This window comes from Canis lupus, chromosome 2 (assembly GCF_011100685.1).
Source record: "Canis lupus familiaris isolate Mischka breed German Shepherd chromosome 2, alternate assembly UU_Cfam_GSD_1.0, whole genome shotgun sequence".
Classification (NCBI taxonomy): Eukaryota; Metazoa; Chordata; class Mammalia; order Carnivora; family Canidae; genus Canis; species Canis lupus.
This window is the reverse complement of record NC_049223.1, coordinates 6,428,123-6,454,873: the sequence shown is the minus strand read 5'-3', so window position 1 is coordinate 6,454,873 and position 26,751 is coordinate 6,428,123. Positions and strand designations below refer to the sequence as shown.

At 40.0% G+C, this 26,751-nt stretch overlaps 1 protein-coding gene across 3 annotated transcripts in view; it reads right to left on the bottom strand.

Annotated features, from left to right (window-relative positions):
- Positions 1–26,751, bottom strand: part of PRTFDC1 (phosphoribosyl transferase domain containing 1) — a 93,419-nt gene that overhangs the window by 3,976 nt on the left and 62,692 nt on the right. For all 3 annotated transcript variants that reach the window (XM_038529771.1, XM_038529772.1, XM_038529773.1), the window contains exons 4-7: positions 14,489–14,554; positions 3,453–3,470; positions 2,017–2,099; positions 1,481–1,527 (exon numbers count right to left, since the gene is read on the bottom strand). In XM_038529771.1, the coding sequence (XP_038385699.1) occupies positions 1,481–1,527; positions 2,017–2,099; positions 3,453–3,470; positions 14,489–14,554 (214 nt within the window). The remainder of the gene's footprint in view (positions 1–1,480; positions 1,528–2,016; positions 2,100–3,452; positions 3,471–14,488; positions 14,555–26,751) is intronic.

Sequence of the window (26,751 nt, the reverse complement as noted above, 5' to 3'; positions counted from 1 at the left end):
GTTCCTACACTTCTATTTGCAACTGCGGTGTTACTTATAGATGTCATGCAAGAGCAAGGGCAGTGATCAGAACCAGACTGCCTGGGTCCAGTACTGATGCTACGCTTACAGCAATGTGACCTTCAAAAGCCATTGAATCTTGCTGTGTTCAATTTCCTCACCTGCAAAATGGGTATATCAGTAGCATCTACCTTGGATGAATGTGGTGAAGAGTAAATGTGTTAATCTCTGTGTAGCTCTTTAAAGAGTGTAGGGCCCATCATAACCTCTTACCAGTGTTACCTATTATTTTATTCATGTCGTTGCTGTAAGTGACACAAATCATCTGTAAGTAGTTGGCTATGTCTGAAGTGACTCTTTCAACTTCAGTTAAAATCTTATCTATATGGGATCTTACGTGATTTCCTTAGAAGATTTCTATTTCCTCACTTTGCCTGACTTTACTGCACCCAGATTATATTCCCCATGCCAGTAACTGGACAGAAACGTGCTGTTGGGTCTCTGTGCCCAGAAATGATGTTGTCTAGATTTAATACACCCAGCATAGATGAAACTTGTTTTAGAATAAAGAGTCACTGGCGAAATGTCATTGGCACATTACTCGGCCATAGTGTACTCCTCTTGCTCTGATGTTTTTTCAGCTTGCTGATGGGAACTGTAGCCAAATTATCCCAGAGGATTTAGAGCAAATGTAAGTTATAAAAAATCAAGCTGAAGTCTGCCTATATGAGTGAAAAAAAGTTGCCTCTAGTGTTAGAATAATAAATTATCAAGCTGCTTGTTTATTCTTCCTGGCTTTGGAACTATTTGTATTATCAGTAAAGTGCCCTGGATGAGCAAAGTCCTCCAGAACATATGTCCGAAGTCAAGTGTGAAGATGGTATCTGGAGATATTTGTTCTGCCAATTCTCTGTGTTACTGAACTTTTCTTTGAAGGTGATGGGAGAGGTGTCTCGGATTTCCCCTTCTGTGTGCTAAAATTCAGGCTTACTGAAGGTCAGCATTATGCATTGTCTGGTGACGGTTTCTGGAGGCAGTATGCGAATCCTTCTAACCCTTTATGATGCCCTCCCATGCCCGTCTGACACGGACAGTGGACAAGGCAGGGATCCTGTATGTCAGCCAGTCTGGCGGGGTCAAGTCTCCCTCTACCTCCCTGATACCCATTAGCTCAGTTTTTTAGCTTTACGGTACTATGGAAAACCCAAAAATGAAAATATCCAATGCACACGACAGAGTATCTGGGAAAAACGCAAACTGGAAATTTAAAAACCCTTATTGTAGAGGACTCTATCCTCCCAGCAAGGCTGGGGAGACCTTGAGAGATTTGTGGGACTATCAAACCTTAACAGCTTGTGCTTCATATGGAATACTGGCAAATAGGAAATCAGAGAGTCTTCAACATGAATCAACACCACCAGCCAACCAACCAACCAACCAACCAACCAACCAACAACCAACAAAAGCCAAAACCACTTACAGTCGGGTCTAAAGCCATCACTTCTAGGTGTTCTCTTCACTAACAAACTACCATTAAGAAAAAAAAGAAAGAACAAAGAAAAAAGCACTTAGTGATCCAGATAAAACTTCTGTGCATTGCAAATAGAACTAAACATCATTAAGATATGTATTTTCCCCCTGGAGCAAGTGGGGCACCATCACGGTCCCCTAATTCACCCTCCTGCTACTGTGGCACCACATCAGTGATTCTAGATAAAAGGAAGGGAGAGAGACTCTGGCACCAGGCTCAGCCAGCTGCTCCTGGAAGCCGCTAATGGAGGCACAGTAGCGAGAGACTCAGACACCTAGCAAAGCATGTCCTCTTCCCCTTCCTCTCTCTCAGGCCAGCAGTCAAATGGGCTATTTGTTCAGTGTGGTCAAGCCATAACACCCCAGGGCAAAGGGGTCACTGGTTTGGAATAGACTGCTCTCTTTGGAGACAACATCCTGTGTTAGCATCCTTCTCGGGCTTATGGGGAGATGCAGAAGCAACAATGATGTGAATGTCCTACTCACCTGGCTACCTTAATCATGTTGGGCTTGTATTTCTTTATGCTACTGAGTAGCACTTTCATGGTTTTCCCAGTTCCAACAACATCCTTTGCAAAGAGGACAGACAGATTCAGTTGAGCGCATTTGGGCAGCATGATAGATTTTTCATCCAGACAGATGATTGTACTCCTTATTAATAATGCATCATAATTAGAATTGCCATCAGATGGAGTCAAAGTAGGAAGCAGAGTTGGTTACATTTTTTAGACAGGTGCTTCTCTCTGAAGCCGGGTTTAGTGATGAATATTTCCTCTTGCAATCCTTGAACTGTGTTGAAAGCTACGTTCGGCCTTTGGAGCGCGTATGGGGCTGCTCACTGAGTACATTTGGCCTTGTGCATGCACATTCAAGGACTAAATCTGGCCTTGAGGTTATGCAACACAATACGGAACACATGAATTTTCATGGACATGGGATGTACAGCTGAATACCCTGAATGGATAAACACCTCCCCCTTGCCCTCCCCACTCAATAGGGGATTCTACGGCTGGGAAGTGAGATGTGTCTGGACGGCAGCTGGTGACAGCCTGTGAATTCTGAGGGTGCGAGGCTGCGGCGAGCCTCGGCTCATCTCTGCTGATGAGCTGCTGCACAATTAGAGGAGAATGGGCCGCAGAAGTGTATTGTCCTTGGGACAGAAATCAGCTGTCAGGAGCTGATTATCAAAACAACAGGTCTGAATTTAGCCAGGGTTGGGCAATTCGTTTGGCTAGAGGGCCTACTTCATGGGCTATGTCTGAGCCAGGAGGACTGCAGATACATATGGCACACACAGGCAATTGTGTAACAAAAGCTTGAAAACAGCTCCCTTGAATTTTTGCCAGCTGATAAGACAGGCGTGCTCTTGAAGGAAAAGTGGCCATGTGCTGTATTAAGTCCACGGCTGCCATAGGGCCCATTCTCTTTCATTTTTTTATTAGCAGAAAACGTAAATTAAATTATAGCTTTTTCTTGGATTGTCATTTTAAAATGGATTGTGTTTATGATTTGGTTGCTGAAGGTAGGATTGTTGGAAGTCATCAGAGGTCGCTAGCAAGAACATCGAATTAAGGGTGAAAAGAGTTCAAATCTTGGCTTTACTATTATATACATGTGGTTCTATTGGGCTAGTTTCCTCTTCTGTAAAAATGCCTGATTCGCAAATAGATGTAAGAACCAATTTAGACATGTGTGAAATTAGACATAAAAGTAGATAAAGTACCATGAAAATATTATTACAAAGCTTTTATTCTAAATTGTTTCAAGCCACTGATTCTAGTTAGCTCTTAGTACATCTGGAGAGCCATGCACACAGTGTGAATTCAATAAATCCCTGTCTACTTTGATAATAAGTTCTATTTTCAAAACTCACCATTGGATTCTTTCAACTTTCAAATATGGATAAAGAAAAGTCAGCTTACCTCAACAATGAGGACATTCTGAAATTAAAAAAAAAACACAGTTATTTAGAATATGATGCAAATCTGGCTCACGAGAGACACACATTTTTGCTTACAGTTAGAAATTTCACAATTTGCTTAGCTGGTCCTCCCCCATCCATCTAACTCAAATGCTTGGAAGTAATGTAGGCATTCCAGATTCATGTTAACAGTCTCTCTGCAATTACTGGGTGCTGCAATATTGATGTCTATATACAGGTTGGCAGCAGGGTTACCTCAGATCCTATACCTCTCTGAAGAGCTATTCACAAGTTCATCCCATGTCCCTAATTCTGGCAGACACCCCTATCCAGCATTCTTTGGTATACAAAGTTTACTAGGAAAACAACCATATAAACTATGTTGTGAATGGAGACAGTGCTCTGCAGAAGGATCACTCATTCAACTGTGACTGTCTTGCATAGCCACCAGTCACAGGGATTCTGTATTTACTCTCCAATTTTCAACCTTGAGGAAGGAAGGGTTGGCCTGGAGACAGCACTGTGAAGTGCCTGGTTGATATTTTTAGAAACATGGTTGGATTCCTTGCTATGTGCTCACAAGGCATACTTCTCTTTCTACCTAAAAACACCGATTATGTTTCATATCAATTCCTGTTTTTTAATTTATTTTAAAAATTTTATTTATTTATTCATGAGATGCACAGAGAGAGAGAGAGAGAGAGAGAGAGAGAGGCAGAGGGAGAAGCAGGCTCCACGCAGGAAGCCCGATATGGGACTTGATCCCGGGACTCCGGGATCATGCCCTGAGCCGAAGGCAGACGCTCAACTGCTGAGCCACCCAAGCATCCCTCAATTCCTGTTTGATATCTGTCTTCCTACTAGAATATAAACTCCACGAGGGTGGGGATCATGTTTGTCTTGTTTACTATTGTATTCTCAGTCTCTAGTATATATATATACCTGCATATAGATGCTCAGCAATTATTTACTGAGTGGAGGACTAATAACTGATGACACTGATTAATGAATTAAAACCAACCAATTAAATGGATTAGTAGTTACATGTCAATACTGTCTCACCAAATTAAAATATGACTTTGTTAACATGATATTGCAATGAACTAAAGGGTGTGGCTATTCCCTCAATGTAATGTCTCTCTTTAGATAACTCTTCATTATCCCTCTGATTCAGATAAGACTTTGAAAATTCTATCAAACCTTACACCTTAGAAAGCTCACTTATGTCTAATGCAAAAGAAATGTAAGTAATGGAAGTGTTAGCTACCCAACCAAAACCATATTTACTTTATGAGTCAAATACTTCTTAGGTGGAAATATCTTTCTGGAAGTGTTTTTCTCTCGGGTATAGTCATTAAATAGTCATTTAGTCATAAAATACATTTTATTCTTTTTAAAGATTTTATTTATTTGAGAGAGAAAGAATATATGAGTGGGGGAGGGGCAAAAGGGAAGGGAGAGGGACAAGCAGACTCCCCACTGAGCATGGAGCCCGATGTGCAGCTCCATCCCAGGACTCTGGGATTATGACCTGAGCCACGGCAAATGCTTAACCAACTGAGCCACCCAGGTGCCTGTAGTAAATATAGTTTAAAAACCTTAGTTTTATCATTAAAATGTAAGGTTATCTTGTCCATTTTTAAAGTAGGTCATGCCCACAATATCCCCTACTCTAAGAGTCACAGTGACAGAGGAGTCCCCTTGGTATTCTGAACACATTTGCTGTGTTCTTAACCATTAACCCACAATAGTTAGTTAGGATGTGCATTTTTAGTCTGATTGAGGCTTAACCAACCATGCCTAGTAACCAACCTGAAAACTTGGAGAATACTTGGTTAATTTAATTCCCTGGTTCACAATCTCTTTTTGTTTCAATCTTATAATGTAAAACTCTTTAAAACTTTGTTAGTCTGCATTCTTGCCTAATTAAATAAAGCACACTGAACATAATTAAATTTGCTTTTTAAAAGCTTAGAACCTTGCAAAACAAGAGTCATCTTTGAAAAGATAGCTTTAACTATAAGATATAGTGGTGGCTGGGTAGTGGGACTTGAATGTGTACTAATTATAATGGAGAGATATATTATCAAAATAACTTAAACACATTTTAAAACTAAGGAATCCATATACAGATTCAAAGTCAAATAGAAAAGTCTAAAGATTTTGTAAATGTTGATGTAGACCCAATTGTAAAGTATTTGACCATGCTTATGTACTTTAAAGTTATCGTGACATTCTATATTATGCATAACCAAAATATTATCACATCTAACAAAAATGACAATAATCTATTTTATATTTTTCATTTTTTCTAGTTTTATTGAAGTATAATTGACATACACTTTAAAAGTTTAAGGCGTACAGCATAATGATTTGATTTATCTTTTTTATTTTTTTTTAAATTTTTATTTATTTATGATAGTCACACAGAGAGAGAGAGGCAGAGACATAGGCAGAGGGAGAAGCAGGCTCCATGCACCGGGAGCCCGACGTGGGATTCGATCCCGGGTCTCCAGATTCGTGCCCTGGGCCAAAGGCAGGCGCTAAACCGCTGCGCCACCCAGGGATCCCTGATTTGATTTATATATGTTGTAAAATGATTACCTCAATAAATTTAGTTAGCATCCATCATCTCATATAGATACAATAAAGAGAGAAAGTAAAAAAAGAAAACAATGTTTTCCTTGTAATGAGAACTCTTAGGATTTACTCTCTTAACAACCTTCGTATATACCACACTATAGTTATAGTGTTAGCTATAGTCATCATATTGTACATTTCATCTCTAGTACTTATTTATCTTATAACCGAAAGTTTGCACCTTCTGACAAACTTACTCTGATTTCCCTGCTCCCCACCCGCCGCCTCAGGTAAACACAAATTTGATCTTTTTTTCTATGAGTTGTGTTTTTGTGTTGTTTTGTTTTAGATTCTACATGCAAGTACAATCATAAGTATTTTTCTTTCTCTGACTTATGTCACTTAGTATAATGCTCTCAAGGTCCATTCATGTTGTTGCAAATGGCAAGATTTCCTAGTTTCTTATGATTGACTAATATTCCATTGTGTGTGTGTGTGTGTGTGTGTGTGTGTGTGTGTGTGTATCACAACTTCTTTATCTGGCAACAATTTCTTAATATCATATAAAACCTAGCACATATTTAGATTTCCCTAGTTATCTTTAAAATGGCCTTTGTAGCTGGTTTGTCTAGTTGAAGCCCATGCACTGGGTCTTTAATTCTCTATTAATTTAAAATCATCTCTTTTACTATTCTTCTATTTCTCAATTTAATAATTCTAGAGATCATCTATTTACTATGTTATATAACGATGAGAACTTAATTCTTTTATACTATCTTGCTTCTTTTTCCATCTCCCAGGGTAGATATTTGTTATGACTGTATCTTCTTGTACTGCTCACATTTTTTTCCCAGTACAAAGTCAAGTAGTATACTATAATTATGTTCCCCTTTAAAGCTTGTTTCTTTACTTGGAATTCCTAATTGCTTTCCTGTCATCATTCAGTGTTTTCAACTGCAATAGCACTTCCTTGTCTGCCTTTCTTTCTTTCTGGCAAGCTCTTCTTTCTTGGAAGGATTAGTATGAGGAAAATATTGGCTAATTATGGTTTAACTATATTTCTCAAAGAATTTTGGAGGTTTAAGGAAGCTAAGTGGGTTGATAACATCTGTAACAACACAAAGAACTTTCTGAGTTGTGTACAGTATTTAAAAAGTAAAATTATTTAGTGGGTTCATAAATGATGGATACTGATATATGAATACCAATGAATACTGATATAAAAAACCCATCTGTTACTGAAAGAGAGCTATGCAGAAATCTAGAGTTTCTCAGTGAGTTAAATAGAACAGTCAATACATATATATTTCTTTTCTTTTATCGAACATCACACTATTTTCATCACACACATTTTCAAATTCTTTCCTAAGTAATACATGGGTTTACTGTCTGGATTGCAAGCTGCCTATCTGCTGTTCACCTCCAAAAAAGCAATACCCTAGTACCTTTGGAAATTACTATACAAAACAAGTAGCCCAAAAGTATGGAGAAAGTGACTACCCTTAGAGGCATTTTCAGTAGTGTCTGAGAGAACTAATCTCTTCACATTTCAATATACCAGGGTTAGCTCCATAAGCTAAGGGACAAAGACAAATTCATCTTTATATGATCAGCATATATCATGGAGACCAGTATGTAATAGGTGCTGAAGAAATGCAACAAATTGACAATTTGGACCTTATTTCTTTCTCTAGTTCCTTATACTTTTAACATATCCCCTCTGGTTTTTTTTTCCTTCAATGATGTACAATTCCTCCTTAACTGAGCTATAATTAATATTTACTGCTTTTAATTTTGCATCATGAAATCTCCCAAAATTCCCCTCACTTTCCCCTCTTTTTCTGAGCAAGTAACCTTGGAAATTTTTTCAGGACATGCCGTGCCTCCTAAATGCTTCCAATCTGATAATTCCGATCACTGAATCTGAGATGTCTGCCAGTTACTGTCTTAGTCTTCTCATCACACCTAGCTCATTTCCTCCTGGAAAGTAAGTAAAATTTGCAACCTGAGGGCCGCAGGCAAAAATTCTATGGGGGCCTCTGGAGTGTGTCCTTTCGTTGCTATGGTGCAGTCCTGATGGAAGCTAATCACCTTGAGTTTCTTGAAGGAAAAGAAAGGAAAGATGAAAAAGAAGAAAAGAAAGAAGGAAGGAATTATGTAAATCTAAATGATTTTCTTAACTAGGTTATTCCCACTTTCAGTCTTTTAAAATGCAAAATGATTAGCACGCCACAGTCTAATCGGCAGCAGCATAGTTTCGCATCTATGGTCACGCCAAGCAGAGGGATGGCAGTAATGATGATGGGCTCATTGTGGGTGCTGAGCATGGGTAAGAGTGTGAATATGAACCCCATGGAGAAAGGAATGTAGTTCAGCATTTCACTTTATGTGATAAGTCACAAAATTGCCAGAATCATCAGTCGGTGGGCATTTCCATTATTGTTCTCAGCCTAGTCAGATGCAATAAAAAGGAATGATTTAAATAGTTAAGGCAGCCAAGGAGGAAATTTGGCAGGTTCTGACGCTTCATTCTGGCATTTGATTAGAAACTTATTTGGTGGGGGAAGGTGGCACGTCTCCTGAAATCTTGCATTTAACCTGCACATCTGTGTTTTCCCGTTGCCAGATTTGGGTCTGTTTCCATGCATTTGGTTTTATTCCACCCCTTTCAGAGATTTCCCTTGAACATGAACAAAATCTTCTTGCTTTAATGGATACACACATTTTATGAAGTGCCAGGATTAAATCAACTTTGAAAAAAAATCAACTAGAGAGCACGTTGTGCAGACAGCTTGAACACACCAAGGAAAATGCTTTTAAACATTGTGAGCCGACGAGGCCATTTAACTTAATCATTGAGGGTTCCCTTTATTCAACAGCCATGACCTATTTAGAACCATGACTCAGCCAGCTTCCCTTATGAGCTTCCTTTTCTTTGCTTTAAAAAAAAAGTAGAAAAAAGGCAAGGAAAAAGAAAAAAGAAAGAAGGAAGGAAGGAAAGAAAGAAAGAGAAAGAAAGAAGAAAAGAAGGAAAAAAAAAAAAAAAAAAGAAGACAAGAAAGAGACAGGTCCATGGTGGCTATTGTCTCTTTTCTGAACATTTTAATCCACACATCTTTACAGAGTTTAAGAAGTTATGTAGTACAGTTATGGGATTTATAATGTATAGACAATTATATAGGTGAGCGATGTCCCTATGTTTTTAAAGGTTCTTTTATGAACAAATCTGAATTAAAAAAAAATCTTTTCACAGTGTTCTTTTATGAACAAATCTGAGTTAAAAAAAAATCTTTTCAGGGATCCCTGGGTGGCGCAGCGGTTTGGCGCCTGCCTTTGGCCCAGGGCGCGATTCTGGGAGACCCGGGATCGAATCCCACGTCGGGCTTCCGATGCATGGAGCCCGCTTCTCTCTCTGCCTGTGTCTCTGCCTCTCTCTCTCTCTGTGACTATCATGAATAAATAAATAAAATCTTAAAAAAAAAAAATCTTTTCACAGTGTGTGGGTGGCTCCATCAGCTCAGGTTCTGATCTCAAGGTAGTGAGATCGAGCCCTGCATCAGGCTCCATGCTCAGCTGGGAGTCGGCTTGAGATTCTCTCCCTCTGCACCACATCCCCCACTCCCTGCCCACACATTCTTTCTCTCTCTCAAATAAATAAATACATTTTTAAAAAATTTTAAAAATCTTTTTTAACCCTCTCTCCTTCATTTCATCACTGAGCTCTGCTGCTGCTACTTTGGACAGCACTGTGCCTTCTGCAGTGCTCCTATTTGGCTCTTGTGGTTCTAGTGCTCACACTTGCTCCACCCATATGACCTCCAGACTAGTTTCTCTGCCTGGAATCTCTTTCCAGTCCTCAGTGATTCTACCCTCCTATCAAGTTCATGTTCCCAAAGCATAGCTTCTCGATGTCACTTTTGCCCAAAAACTTTTGCAACTTCTCTTTCCTTTTCTGAGCAAAGTTAAACTCTTTACTGAGACATTCCATATATTCTACAAACCAAACTTAACTTACATTTTTGTGGTTTTAAAGTATTGCTTCTCTATTTCAGGCTGATTTACTTCAGTCACATTGGTCTGCTCTTGTCCTCTGGCTCTCCTATTTCTCTCTTTTGTCCCTCATTTCATGATGCTCTTCTTCCCTTTTCTGTGTTACTCTCCAGCTTTCTGGTCCCAAGTAATACCTCTGGCTCCTCTTATGAAGACAGTCACAGTCCCAAGGAATCGTTCCTACTTTGGATTTCTTTTACGGGCAAGGAAAGAGTCTCATGTGGAAATACCTGTGAAGCTCTTCCCTAGGGGCTGAGCATTAAAAAAAAGAGGAATGTACAGGTTCAAGGCAGACTAATAATATAATGATAAATAAAGCTTCAGTATAAATTTGTCGATTGAGAAAACGTATAATCACTTTGTAAGGGAAAAGTTAGATGATGATTTACAACAATGCTCCATTCTATGCAGGTATTTACTGCAGTTTGACTTTCTTCTACAACATTAAAAAGAGTACCCACTAATTGGTACTATTTCAAGTTTTTTCCACCCAGCTGGTGTATATTCTGCTTGATGGAAAGATTCTGAAGGGCCTCTGAAACTTATTTTTAAAGTTCTCTCAAACTCAACACCTAGCCTTTCTCTGAAAAGCTGAAGAGTGGGTGAACAGATCAGGCCATATAAATGCCTTCATCTGTTTTAAGGAAAAGGAAATTCCAAATGTTAAGTGAAATTGTTTTCATTCCTCCACCTTCAGGTGTGCAGCGTTCACCAATTCAGTCCCCACTTTGAATCTTTTATGACACCAAAACCCTTATGCTTCTTGAAGACAATGTGTCCTCACTTGACACCTTTGTCACTGAACTTAAACCCAACTCACTGGCTGATGTGCTCTTTGGTCTGGCTAGATGGGCTTCTATTTACTTTCCCTCTACCATGCCCTCCTTTTCTTACCCTTCATTGAACACTTCCGTTTTTGTTTTTTTTTTTTGTTTTCTTTTTTTAAGAGAAAGAAGAGCCTGCATTGAATGAGTGACTTGTCAGCTAGACATCTTGCATGATGCAGGAGATAGGATGGTGAATAAGATAGGCAAGTCTCTATCCACCTTATACTACATTCTGGTGGGGGAAATAGACAAATAAAAATGTTAGTTAGCCTCCAAGTAAACACTCCAAACTGTGGAAAGAGCTTGACTTAAAACCGGGTACTGATATAGAGATGACTGGGGAAGGTGAGTAGCATGCAAGGGGGGGAATAGTGCTCATTTTAGGCCGAGAGTCAGGGAAGGACTCCCTTACACTGGAGGCTGAGACATAAAAGGTAGGCAGAAAATGGATTCCAGGTTGGAGGCCACAGCTCCTCCAAGGTCTTGGTAGGAAGGAGCTTAACCAGTGTGATTATGGCACTATGAGGAGAGGTGAGTGGTGTATGATGATGCTGGGAAGGAAGCAGGGCCAGACCACACAGGTCTAAAAGGCTGTGAGAAAGAGGTTGGATTATAATCTTAGAACACTGGGAGTAGAGTTCCCAGATAAAATATGGAACACCCAATTACATTTCAGATGAATAACAAATAACTTTTGAGCTTAAGTATGTTCCAAATATTGCTTGTGACATGCTTATACTAAAAATGTATTCATTATTTATTTGAAATTCAAATTCAACTTGGCATCCTATTCTCTCTCTCTTTTTTTTGCTAACTCTGACAGCCCTAGTTGAGAGGGCGCTGAAAGGTTTTCAGTAGGCAAGTGAGGCGATCCAATTGGTATTTTAAGAAGATCCCTTTGGCTTTTGTTTCTTGGAGGATAGTTTGGAGGGTAGCAAGAGTTAAATGAAGGCAGAAGTTCAAGGAGACTAGTTAGGCTACCATAACATCCCAGAGGAGAGATAGTAGTGGTCTGGCCCTAGAAGACCAGTGCTTCTTAAGTTTGCATATGCGTAGGAATCATCTAGGGATCTTGTTAAAAGGAAGACTTAATTCAGAAGATCTGGTGTGGGATCTGAGATATTGCATTTCTAATTAGTTTGTAGGTGGGGCTGACCTTGCTGTTTCCTAGACCAAAGGTCAGCAAACTATGGCCCATCGGAAAATCTGGCCTGCTGCCTATTTTTCAAAATAAAATTTTATTGAAACATGATCCATTTCCCTTTGTTTACATTTTATCTATGGATGCTTCCTGGTTTCATGCTATGATAGTGGAGTTAAGCAGTTGCAACAGAGACTGTGTAGTCCACAAAATCTAAAAACATTTACCACCCAGCCCTTCCCTAAAAAGTTCATTAACCCATGCCCTAGACCACATCTTGCTACTGCAAAAGTCTAGGCTTGGGTGATTACTGCGAAGATGGTGAGAAGTGGGCAGATTTAAGACACATTTGAGAGCACTGAATAATGAAACACTCCCCTCTGATGTGAGCCCAGGTACCCTGAACTACATAAAAATGCATCTTTAAACCTAAGCTGTTGCGACAATTGAGAACCTGGCTAATCAATGTTGATTCATCTTAGAAATACTTACCCATTCTAAGCTCAAGGGGTTACTCAGCACACATTTAGATATATAGAGAAATCCATCTACGCACCCATAAATGCAAGTAAATCCGTGGTATCCATAAAGATACCACGGAACAGCAACTGGTAACCTGGAAGAATCATTTGTCATTCGAGCAAAAAACTGAAGTTGATTCCTGCTTGTGCTTACTGCCAGCTGATTTTCCATCTCTCCCATCTCACCTCCCATGATCTCTACTTTCTCATGAAGGGAGAGTGTCTTTGTAGTAATTCTAGGAGGGGATACTGAGGCACAGCACTATGACCTCTCCTATCACTCGGCCCCTAGTAAGAAATACTTTTTCCCCATCCTCTTCTCTACGTCTAAGGAAAGGGAATATCCAGTACTTACATAAGAGGGAGATCACTTTAAAATGAGATAGAACACATGATGAGACGAGCATTGGGTGTTATACTATTGCTAGCAAATTTAATTTAAATAAAATAAAAAAAAATGAAATCGAAGATGATTTCAGAAAGTAGGAGAGATACCCAATTTGGGGTGCAACCTTCTTCTTGGCATTCATTTGGGATTCTTAGAATTGCCACTTTAACAGTTCTGCTGGTAATAGCCCACAGCAAGAGGTTTGTATCACACACTGTATGGTTTTTCTCTTGTGTCATACACCTGTAAGGCCCCAAATGACTTTAAAGGCCATTTCAGGGTTGTTAAATGTTGTGAATTTTTGGAAATTGTTTAGAGTATTTTAGCTTTCTAGGATGTTATTTTTATTTTTTATTTTTTTGCGGTGCTCAAACTCACAACCATGATATCAAGACCTGAGTGGAGATCAAAAGTCTGAGGCTCCACAGACAGGGCAATTCAGGTGCCCCAAGGTTGTTTTTTCATGCACTGACATCTTCAAATGGTGGTCCAGAGATGCATTAACATAAGCAAGATAATTCCAGTTTTTGTGGAACATAATTTCTGTCTAGATAGCAATGGCACACTTGGATGGCTACTATGCTATCTTCGGGGTAGAGGGAAGGAAGCCGGTTTGTATAGTTAGAGCCCTTGTGACTCTGTAGTTTTCCTAATGTTATTACACAGATTTTTAATACATGTGCCTGCTATTCCTTCTCTCCATCCGGACACTGCATAACAATAACAGCCACAAATATGAGAGATTAAACTTGCGGAAGAAACATTTGACTCAGACAGCTGAAGTTGTTCAAGGATAATGAATACAAAACAAGATAAGTCTGGAGAGCTGTTGCTTGCATTCACAGCAAAATTTGAATCTCAAGTCCCATTTCCACAATGGCCATGTGCTTCATGAAACAACTCTTCCTTCCACGGGATACATTTATGTCACAATCCAAACAGATTTTCACGTAATTATTAAGCATTGGCAGGCTTGGAACTCCATGTTGAAAGTGGAGTTGTGTGCCCCATGAGCTAGTGTATTATGTTCTTTTGCATGAGAGTGAAAAAGGCATAAGGTTGAAAACTGTGCTCTCAAGAAATCCTTTTTATATTCCCTCCTTAAATTTTAGATATTTCGACAACCCTGTTTAAATGTCTTACTGCAGTGCCTAGGTGCTGAGGCATAGATGAGAGCCAATTAAAAAAAAAGCAGACACATAAAGGAAAAAGCTTCCTTTTCAAGAAGAACCTGCAAGAGGAGAAAAGGAAGAGAGCAGGAGTGCCAAGGGATTTTGTAATGAACTGTTGTCTGAAATGAGATTGGAAGGAAGGTTGGAGACGAAAGATCTGGTCGGGCTCAGGTCTTGGAAGCATTATAAAAGGAGTGTTTTATAAGGAAGAAATCATTAAAAGGATTCACACATCCATTTGCATGAATTAGCAAACCCGGGAGAGTGTCTGAAATGCATTGCAAGAGCTGACCTGAAATGAAGGTCATTGATTTCCCCATGACATCAGTGCAGACCGAGCAGAGTTACATTTACAAACCTTTCCAGCCAGTGTTGAAAGATCATGGCCTCCAATTATCTGCATCTCGCCCATGGACTGGTCGTTCTAAAAAAAAGAAAAGATAATATTTCACTGTACCAGAAAACCTTTACAGCACATTTTCCCCCGTCTACCCAGCTTGCGGCTGGATTGCGCCTGACAAATACGGCACAAATAGCTGGTACAGATTCCTGGTTGCCCCTGGTTACCGAGAGCCACTCGCCTGCTACTGTGTTGGAGACAAAGCATTCTAATGGCTTGAGGGGAGGGGAGAGACTGCGGTGGGGGGATGTTAAAGGAGTGGAGAGAAAACGAACAAACCTAATTTAGGAACACAAAAGTGATGGGAGGTGCCTGAACCTACCCCAAGGCAGAGGGAATTGGGGAAGGCGGTCCTACTCTGGGACCTCCCTGGGTGGAGGGGGCTCCCCTGGGGGCCCCCAGAAGTGGACCACGCATTTGTGTGCTAGGCCAACAAGCCCCAGTACTCCGCCAGCAATCAGATGGTGATTCCCCAAGAGATTAGAGGCCTCCTCTACTCCTGCCAACACAGGTCCAGACTGTCCTCTGAGGTTGAGGGTGATTCTAACAGTTCACAGATCAAGCACTATGGCACTTAGGCCTTCAGGCAGGATTGAAGGCTTCAAGAAACTCTTGCAGTCCCAGGAATATGTCTAAGAGACTTTTTATACCCCTTTCATTAGAGATCATGAGTATTCACTTTTTTTTTGCATATGCACTTTTGTGATGTTTTTATATCATACATCATCCTGTCCTAATTAAATCACACACAAACACACACACACACACACACCCCAAAATGGATTGTCACATAGCACACATCACAACAAAATAACATGGAGACAGAACAGGAGACAGAAAGCAGGCAACTTTTTTTCTGGCCTCACTGCAGAGATAGGGCAAAGGGCCAGACACACAAACCCTACAGACAGTGGCTCGGAGACCAAGCAAGAATGCGGTCATGTTACAGTCCCTTCTAGCAATAACCCTAGGGAGAAGATGATGGTGCAGGCACCCTGTGAAGGATGTGCTGAACCAGAAAACACCTTAGGTCACTGCTGTGGCTTTCTTAGTTTAGGATTTTCCTCTCTTATTCCAGCAACAAGGCTCTGACTCCTTCCTGGAGGTGGGGTGGAGCTGTGTGGGGCGGGCGGATGTCGTTCATTCCCTAAGGATCAGGTGGGGCCAGGCCTTGCTAGGTAACCAGCTCCGCCTGAAGCCGAATCCAGCCTTGGACTTTCTAGCTACTGTAGCCAGGGTCTCCCCTTAGGAATGTTCCTGGGTTGGTTTGAATTGGATTCTGTCACTTGCAACAGAGTCTCTATCGAGGCATAGTTACTCGTCATAGAATTGGTCATCTGGGAAGGGAAAAAGCAGCCAAATAACCAATAGAACCGTTGTTCCAATGAAGCAGCTGTTTGTCTTTTTACCTTACTGCTTGAGAGAGCAGAAAAATGACCTTAAAATGTTTTCACTTCCTCTTTCTTGGTAAAGCATTCACTCTTTACGGCAACAGAGTGGAAGGGATGCCCAACAATTAGATAAGTCCAAAAAAATTCTTAATGGGAACTGATCTCAAAAGGAGATAGTCAAAGAACATCCAGAATTCACGGATCTCTTGCTGTTTTTGAGTGAACATTTATTTATTTATTTTAAAGATTTTATTTATTTGAGAGAGAAAGCATGAGAGAGAGAGAGAGAATCACAAGCAAGGAGAGGGGTAGAAGGAGAAGCAGACTCTCTGCTGAGCAGGGACACCCCCCTCCCCCCATGCAGGGCTTGATCTCAGGACCCTGGGATCATGACCTGAGCCGGAGGCAGACACTTAACCAACTGAGCCACCCAGGTGTCCCTTGAATAGGCATTTATAATCATACATTCACCAAGAGTCATGCTTTAGGTTAGGAACTTGTCAAAGGAGAAGATTTTCTTGTCACTTTTAGAGGTGCTGAGATATAGGAGTTAACATAGGGGGACTGTCTGCATATTAGACTGAAATGTGTTGTTAATAGCAGCAGGAAAAATAAAATTTCAATACCTCCAGAGGACGGAGGTATGCAGAATTGGATGCAACTACTAGACCACAAAGTTTAATGTAACAAACGAGATTTACCCTCTGCCAAATCAGAGTAAACTTCATAATAATTCTACTATGATCATCTTCATTCTATTGATTGAAAACAAGAACCACACTATATCAGAAACCTAAATAATATGTTATAAGTCACACATTCAGCATGTTGCCATGCAAGTCTTATATCAGAAGGTCTTACTTAGAGTCCAGGTTTATAACATGTTTTTATTATTAGATCTGTCCTTAACTCATCTGGAACTTATGTCTTCCAAGTGTGTATATAGTCAATTGTCCCAATACTACTTATTGAATTGTTTGGGGTATTTTCCCCCCTCTGGTTGGAAATGTCATTTTTATCCTATCTTTCTTTCTCACATGTGAGGGCCAATTTCTATATTCTTCTGTTTCATTAGCCTAAAATGCCCATTTTCACATTCATACATACTGTTAAATTATTATCACTTTTTAGTATTTGGTAGAGAGAGTCCTGTTTTTGTGTTCTTTTTAAGAAATGGTCTTGGCTATTTCTGTATATCTATTTGCCAATTTACTGGGCTGTTATGAAGCTCAAATGAATTAATATATACTAATTATTTAGAACAGAGCCTGGCACACTGTAAATATTTCCCTCCCTCCCTTTCTTCTTCCTGCTTCTCTGCTTCCTCCTTTTTCTCCTTCCCTCCTTCCTTCCTAGGAAATGGTCACTCCTCAGACCTCTCTGGTACTCTGGAGTCTGGAGCTCCCTCTGGTTTGATCACGCCAGCAAAGAAACCTTTCATGTCTTGCTGGAAGGGAGAGCAGAACTTCCAGGACCATCTTCTCCATTCATCCATTATCCATCACTTTGCTGCTTTTAGTCCATTCCTCCTTCTCTCCACCTTCTAAGAACCTAGAGACTAACTTGTGAGCCTTTCAGGAATTCTGAGGCATGAATCCTGTATTTCTCATTGACAATTCCCTCCATAGGCATTTAGGTGTTCACTTTGCCTATTCGGCTGAGTCAGTGCCCTTCCTTAATCCGTTTTGCCTCCTAAAAAGCCCTGACATCTCTTATCTGCTGAGGTCTTCTTCCCTCCTCTTTGTCCTTGCACATGTATATACCTCATTTATTTCTTTACTAGTATTTTGGTGGGATTTCAGGAGGGAATAGAGCTAATTTTATGCATTCAATCCATTGTGTGTAGCCATGATATTTTTCTGATGGTTCAAGAGCATCCTTTAATTCCTAGGATTGATGTATATTTTTTAAAGATTTTATTTATTTTTCATGAGAGACACAGAGAGAGGGGCTGAGACACAGGCAGAAGCAGAAGCAGCAGGGAGCCTGATGTGGAACTTGATCCCAGGACTCCGGGATCATGACCTAAACCAAAGGAAGACGCTCAATCACTGAGCCACCCAGGCATCTGGATTGATGTATTTTTTAAAACATCATTGGTTTTGATTTGATAATATTTTATTTGGGATTATTTGTCTTATCTTCATATTCATCTCATCTTCATTCATCTTATCTTCCCAAGTCTTATCTTAATAAGACTGCTTCATCTTACTTATTTCATTAGTAAGATTGGCTTATAATTTTAAAGCAAAGTTATACTAGCCTCATACAATTCATTGAGTGGCTATCTTTTTTCTATGCTCTAGAAGACTTTGCATAGGAATGGACTGATCTCTTTTGCTAAGGTTCAGTAGAGCTCAGTATAGGTATTATAGAGCTCAGTATAGGTATTACTTAATCCACAACTTACAAAAGAGGAATCTGAGCAATGAGCATTTACAGACCTTGCTCAAAGAAGAGCTGCTAATAAGTCAAGGGATCCAGTTCAATCCTGGAATTGCCTGGTTCCGTAGTATTCTGGTGTAACCTACCCCAGCCCAGCACCTGCAATATTCCTAGAAGAAAGAAGCCCATAGTATGTCTTTGAGAGGAACCTGGAGAAGGAGTGGATCCTGCTTATACTAATGAAGTGAAATATGTGAGCTTAAATGGCCAAGAGAAGCCAACATCTTGGTAGGAATGCTGGCAGCAGTTATGTAGATTTAAAGCGCCAAGGGAATCTCTGACATTTGGTTCAGGCTTCCTTGAAGGAAATATTTTGGAAATTACCAGTTTAGGTGACCTGGTCTCCAGGTACAAAAAGGGCATGCCCAAGTAGCCCTGCAAGTGTGGCGATTCCTCCCATGGAGATTTTGGACTGCTTAGATAATGTTTAGGAAAAAAAAAAAAACATTACTGAGCAAGAATAAATATCCTGAATTCCTGTCCTTTTGAGGAACAGGAAGGGGAAAAGTAAGGAAAATAAATAAACAAAAAACCACTCTCTAAGCCATTCATTTTCTTTCTTTTTTTTTTTTTAAGATTTATTTATTTATTTATTTATTTATTTATTTATTTATTTATTCATGAAAGACACACACACACACACACAGAGAATGAGAGAGAGAGAGAGAGGCAGAGACACAGGAGGGAGAAGCAGGCTCCACGCAGGGAGCCCGATGGAAGACCCCATCCCAGGTCTCCAGGATCATGCCCTGGGCCGAAGTCAGACGCCAAACCCAGGGATTCCCCTAAGCCGTTCATTTTCAAAGTCAGAGACACCTGCTTCAGAATCTGTACACAGGAGAGCTTTTTCAATATTCTCAGTTACCACAGATCCCTCAACTTTGCTTTCCCCCCATGAGTCTTATTTTTCCTCTCAGCTATTCTGTGCTCAGTAAGGTCATTGATCCTATATTAAATGGATAGAGATACAAAACAAAAACCAGAGATACTTCATTATAAGGAGTTTTAATGACCAAACTGCCTGAGTTTCTAATTAAAAGGGTGCAAACGACTATTCTTTTTTTTTTTTTTTAAACTCTAACATTTGATGCCAAGTCACAGAACGAGGACAGGTAAATCGGTTCCAGCATTCCCAGTTTTCTTTTCAACCAGTGGTTGATGTAGGACAGGACTCTTCACTGGATCCCTTAGTCCTTTAAGCTGCCTGATGTCAGAGTGGAGGGCACAGAGCAGTCAAAGCCTGTGTAGCTTCTGTGCCCCTTGCTTCAAACAGAGCAATTCCACTTACATCGGCTGGATTCAAAGTTAGTTGGTGCAGGCAAAAAAAAAAAAAAAAACGTTCTAAAATAATTGTGTTAGTGTTTTCTCCTTTGAAATTGGCTTACTTTTTGGTTTCCTGTTCACTTAAATACCCATCTGCTTCTGAGATCGTTTAGGAACTCATTCTTACAAACTATGGGGGAGAATGCTGTGGAAAGAAGAATGTGGGGGTTAACTGACTAGGCAGCTGGGGTCCCCAGCTACCCTCAAGGACCAGACTGTCTGGGTTCTACTCACAGCTCCACTCTCCATTAGTTGTAGGACCTTGAGGAAGTTACTTAACCTTTCAGTGCCTCAGTTTCCCTATTTGAAAAAAAGAGCATATTAATAGTTTCCATCTCTTAAGATTATTGGAAGACTAAATGAATTCATGTTCATGAAGCACTTAAAAAGGTGCATTTAAAATTAGCAAGTACGTAAACTAGGCCCTGTATTCTCCTAAGGAACTTGCATATCTACCTGGTGCCCAAACACTGACTTTGTGATGTATTCTTTGTTCGGTCCACTCAGCATATTACTACTCTGCGGGTGCCATGCACTCTGTGGTTAGGGTTTACCAAGGCTAACCACTACCCATGAGGCATGTGGGTGAGGAGGACTCATGTCCTTGCACTGCCACTTTGTATCTCGACGGCAGCTTTGGTTAAAAACGACCTCATATGTGTTTTCTTTTGGGGTTTCTCAGTGACCTCCCAGTTCCCACACTGTGGTGTCTGAAACTTTACAGTGGATCATTTGGTGGGCATAATTTCTGGCATTCCACTCTTCTGTTTTCATCCTTCTCAACAGGCAGAAACCAGAGATTGTGCTCTGACCTACTTTTGTACTTAGCTCTCATTGGATCCTTGTGGGAGCCACCTACAAGTCAATAGAGCAAGGAGTTTACCTTGAAACTGCCTTACAAGATGGCAGCAGAAGGTCTGTGGTAGAACGTGAGATTGGATGGCTGGGTTTCTGCTCTCTTTCCAGGCCCAGCTGCATTTTTACTTTGGAGATCATAAGATACCCTAGTTTCTTTCACCATTTAGCTTAACCATAAATTCACCATTTTAGCTTAATGTAATCTAAAATTGATTTATATACTACTTATAAACAAAAGAACCTCAACTAAGATACCATGCTAACTTACAGGAAAAAGTATTTGCAAATTTTGATAAATATTACTAGTGACAAATTACTTGTGGCACATCTCATCCTTATTGATGAACACCACTGTCCTGCATTGAGACCTCAGGAGTTCCCGGCATACAATCTACTGTGTTACCCTCTGTGTCTTAGCCTATACTTGTTCACACCACACTTCTCCAACTTTCTTCACATGGGTAATTCACACTCTTTCATCAAGACTCAGTTCAGGCCTCATCTCTTTTAGGAAGCTTTCCTAGAGTCCCCTGGACTTTATATGTGTCCCAAGAACACTCTATGCAGATCTGCATGTTAATAGAGCATAATCAACTGGAATTTTTTATGAATGTAACAATTGCCAATAGAATGGAAACTCCTTCAGCATAACAGCCTTATTATCATCCTAATTGTATCCTCTGTTGCTGGCACATTGTGGTATCCAGTGTTTCTGAAGCCATACTGAAGCATCTGAGTACATACATTGGCTATATTTTTAATACTTCTCCTACTTAGCAACAAGTGTTCTTGGCAGCACTTGGTTTCTATTCCTTTAAGCTCTTTCTCCAGCTGTCCAGAAGCCTAAAGGAGCTTATTACTCAATGGGAGTCAGAGAAAAATGAAAATTATAAACCAACTCGTGAGAAATAACAGTAAAGCTCAATTGAGAAGGACTTAAATAAAGTTGACTTGAGTAACATGGAAGATGGGAATATGGGAAAAATGTAAACCTTCCTCTGTTATGTCTGATTTCCATCCAAATTATATTTCTTTATTCTCATGCTTTTATTATGTCAGTTCCCAAACAGTCTCCTCAATATTTTTAAAAACCTAAATGCACATATCCATGTGAATTCTGAACACTAAAATTGTGAGAATATGATTTATTAAGATACTTAATAATAGGAATTCATTTCATGATTAGTAAAAGATACATTTTAAAAGCCAAACTCATATTTTAACCAGAAAAAAAATCAAATAGGTTAGTATGTACAATTTCATTCATTTGGAAGTCCACATGTATTTTGCATCTCCTGAATTTGGTGTGTCTAACTTTCCAAACATGATGTGACTTTATTCGAAGACAAAATGTCTTTCTGTTTAATGACAATGATTTATTACTCCATTGTGATTGGTATTCTACTCCACCCAGTCTCCAAGAGGGGTAGTGGTTAGCTAAGAGTAATCTCTACCCAACAGAGAAAGGCTCTTTTCTTTATGAGAAATGAAGGAGAGTTGAGTTAGAAGAAGGGGCCACAATGATGTGAAGAATCTATAGGCTAGAAGGAATAATGAAGGGTCATCAAAAAGAAAGAAAGAAAAAAGAAGAGAAGGAGGGAAGAAGGAGAAAATAGACCTTTATTTTAATTTAGTTATAAAGGACCCCTGGAAGGAGGAAACACAGTTTGAAAACAGATCCAGTGGGTTTGCTTTACATGAACTCTGTTTGAAATCTTGAAGCAGGATATCCTTCTGTTTTGAATCTTAGTATGGACTGCTGTTTTGGTTTAAGTTATGCTTTTAAATTATGGATCAGAAGGACAAACAAGTGAAGCCTCTCAAAACATGTGAGTGACCCCAAAAGACTTCAGTAAAATCTGTGTTTTAAAACGTGGATGGCCATATTGCAGTGGTGACTCTTTCTTGAAAGACCATTTTCTCCATACAATTTTTTCCCCCTAAATAACCCAGGGAAGATTTATAATTATAACTTAAAAAAAAACACAATTGAAAATAGTTGTTCAACAGTAATGAAATCTTAAACCAGCTCTCATGAACTGGTTTTAGGATTGCCAGGGGAAGGAATGGTGGACAGCAAAGACCAAGACTGGCAGCCGATAGCATGCCAGAGAAACTTCTAGAACACACACCACTTTTGGACATTAAACTTGGGTCTATCTTCTTTCCTACCCAATTATACTCTGGGTCCAAAGAGTTCTGCTCTCTTGTGTCACTTCTTAGCTCAAAATATTTCTGAAGATGCATGCTGCAAAATGATGTCTGATTTTGTCTGATTTCTTTTTCCACCCTCAGAGCCAGGCAAGAGGGGCCCTGCATACCACAAACACCAAAACACAAAGACATTTACTTTTTTTCTTTTTCGTCTAATAAGGAAGTTTCTGGAAAATTCTGTAACAGTTTGAGCTAATGAGAATTATGCAACAGGGACATGTGTGCTGAACTGGGCTTTGCTCTCTATCCCCTTGTAGAGTCAGGTTTGTTGTGGGGTGGGGGGGATGGGGAGTATGGTGGTGGAGAAAGGCAAGCCTTTTCTTGGGAAACCAGAAAAAGGGGCTGATATTTCTTCAAATTGGTGACCCTAAATCACTCAAAGCAGGTGTCTCAGAGACCAAGCTCCCCAGATAACCAGATAACTGTGTTCCCTCTTACCTCTCTACTCAGAAGGTATAGTCTTGGTGGCACCTGAATCAGGAGAAAGAGGCCTGTGGGAGAAGAACCTAGCTGTCCCAACTCCCTGAAGAGCTGAAGTGGGTCAGTCTCTTGTGGGTTTTAGGCAGGTTCAGTCACCACCCAGGAGCTGGTCCTGGGCCCAGCTTATGCCCTGCCCTGCCCTGCCCAACAGACACAGGCTCTGCTCAGGCTTGCAGCCTGCAGGGATGATGAGTACAGTTCCTTTCATCTCCAGCTCAGGTGATCTGGGTAGAAACATGAGCCCAGCCATGGACAAAGTTATAAAACTTCAAAATATTACATATTTAGAAATATGGTATGTGGATCTGCATTTGTAATTTTGCCTTGGGCCCTGTAAATATTAGAAGCAAGGCTGACTTTGAGAACCATTTCTTAAAAAGATTTCATTTATTTATTTATTCATGAAAGACAGAGAGAGAGAGAGAGAGGCAGAGACACAGGCAGAGGGAGAAGCAGGCTCCATGCAGGGAGCCCGATGTGGGACTTGATCCCGGGACTCCAGGATCACGCCCTGGGCCAAAGGCAGGTGCCAAACTGCTGAGCCACCCAGGGATCCCACTTTGAGAATCATTTACTGAACATTTACTAAGTGCCAGGCACTATGCTAAACACATCACTTTTATGAATTCTAACAAAATCCCATGAGGTACCATCCAGCAACCATACTCTTTGGTATTTACCCAACAAGTTGAACATTTATGTCCACACAAAAACTTACACTTGAATGTTTACAGCAGTTTTATTCATAGTTACCAAAACTTGGAAGCAACGGAGATGTCCTTCAGTACGTGAGAGGATAAATAAACTGTGGTACTCCCAGACAATGGAATATCATTTAGTGCTAAGAAAGAAATGAGCTATCAAGCCATGAAAATACATGGAAGATGGTTAAATGCATATTCCTAGCGAAGATGCCAATCTGACAAGGGTATATACTCTATGATTCCAACCATAAAACATTCTGGGAAAGGCAAAACTATGGAGACAGTAAAGATCAGTGGTTTTCAGAGGTTGTGGGGAGGATGCATAAGTGGAACACTTATAAGTGGAACACAGGAGATTTTTAGGGTAGCATAAATACTCTAGGATACCATAATGATGGATATGTGTCATTACACATTTGCCCAAACACATAGTTTTGAGGTGTCAATGTAGGTTGTAACATATGTAACCAGTTGTAACATATGTAACACTCTGGTGAGGGATGTTGATAGTGGGGGAAGCTGTGGGTGTATGGGGTCGGGGGTACATGGGAACTCTCTGTACTTTCCCCTCAATTTTGATGTGAACCTAAAACTGCTCTAAAAAATTAAGTCCATTTAAAAAAAAATCTTATGAGATAACAAGTACTGTTATCATCCCAATTCAAGTAACTTTGCTAAATAACAGTAACAGGTTCCACAATTGGAAAGTGACAGAGCTGGAAACAGGATAAACCTCTGTCTTGCTCCAAAGCCTCCACTGAACTAATACATTCTAGAGTTTTTCTCTAGGGTCTGATCAGAATCTACCTTCATACTATACTTCGTCTCCCCTAGAGGTGTGTGTCATATTCACATGAATCACCCGTACAGACTGTGATCTTGAGGCCTGAGAATCTGCATTCCTAGTGAGCTCCCAGGTGATGGGGAGGGGACAGGTCCCTAGGCCACCTCTCAGTCATCAAGGTCTATGTTCTACCCTGCCAGCTAAGTCCAGCGCACACCTTGCATTTTATCATCGTGTGTCTTATGGATGCTCCCTCCACCCAGAATGTTTTTATGTCACGTCTCTTCTTGTTAAAATCATAACTTTCCTAGACATATAAAGTAAACATCACCTGATCCTCAACCCACCACCACCATCAGCCAGAATTGATTTCTCCCACCAAGGTCTTTCCTTTGCATTAAGCATCAATTCCTGCAGTTCTTGTTATACTACTATTCCTTGCTCATCACCTATGCATCTGTTCACTTTTGCTATTCTAAAGGCAACTTGGGGATAGAGACTTTAGATCTTTCATCTTTGTACGTTCCTTAACACTGAGCAAGCCTTGGATGCAGAATGGAACATGACGTGTTCCCCTTTTCTGTACAGTGAGGACAATAACACTGTTACTGTTATTGTTTGGATTGTGAGATTTAAGTCAAATGTCATATGTAAAGTGCTTTGCCCAGAGTAGGCCCCTGATAAATATTTATTGAATTGGATTTTCCTTCTCTGTTATCCATAAAAGGGAAGGGGGAGAGTGTGGGAGTGAATTAATGACAAAGCCAGGCCTACCTTAAAGTATCTTAATCATATGAATAACTTTATTCACATGATTTTTTTTCTCTCTATCAAGCTCTACTTCACTTTGTTTTGTTTATTAACTTCCAGTCATTCATGTAACTAAAATTTATCAGTATTTATAGAAGGAACCTGGAGTATTATTTCCTGGTTCACATTTTCTATGGAAATCATTGTCTAAAACTCAACATGGCTTACAGACACAAGGAATAAATGTGTCCTTACATCATGGTAAAGTATAAGGTAATGTAACGATACATTTAATGTACATCTATAATCTAGTGGTATGTCCATATAACTCAAAACAACCAAATTTAAAATTAGGTAATGGTTTTCAGGTAACATGATTGTATAAGAAGAAATAATTATGACCAGACACAATGGTTATCTTAACCAATTACTCACCAGGACACCTTGGAAAACTCACTTGATTTCTCATTTACTCCATCTGAAAAATGGGGATAATACTGCCTGCCTTACTTGCTTCCCAGAATTCATGTCAAGAACAAATAGGTTGCCAATGCTTGCAAATGCTACAAAAAATAGAGCATACTTTTTATGTGCAAAAATGCACTAACAATATCCTCAGCCACAATACAAAGCTAGAGGGAAAAGGCAATTTATATGAAATACAAAGAAAGTAGAATACCAAATGTCAAGCATTTCATTTACTATTACTATATATTAGGTTTATAGTTTTGCGCCAACTTCTCCAGGTATCTAATGAGACATGAGCATTACGTGAGAAGGTTCGAGAGCAGAATGCTTCTAAGGTCACCTTTTATTTTTCAGAATAAGAAAAGATGGTTTATGTGATGTAGGCATGTTGATTGGCAGTGCAGGCTTGCAAATTCCTTCAGTATTAAGTCATGTCTTCAAAACTGGGTGGGGCGCTGAGTTATTAAATTTTTTCTTTGCCTCTGGAGGCCAGGGCTTGGAAGTAGCTGAAGACTACATGTGAACTGAGCTGGGTGGTCTCGGGAAAATTCTGTGTAAACAGCGTTGCTCATCTAAAAGTAGCACAATACCCTGCACATCTGTCTGTCCATATTATACAAACAGAATCTGGACTCCATTAATGTGCCTGAGGAATAAATTATTCTCTAATAAATATTTTTATAATCACAGTGGAAAGGAAGGGTCTAGGACAGCAAAGGAAATGAGACTCTGCTGTACCAATTTGTTGGCGGAAGCCTGGAAGAAGAATGGGAGAAGGGAGTAGACCACAGCTGTGTCTGACTT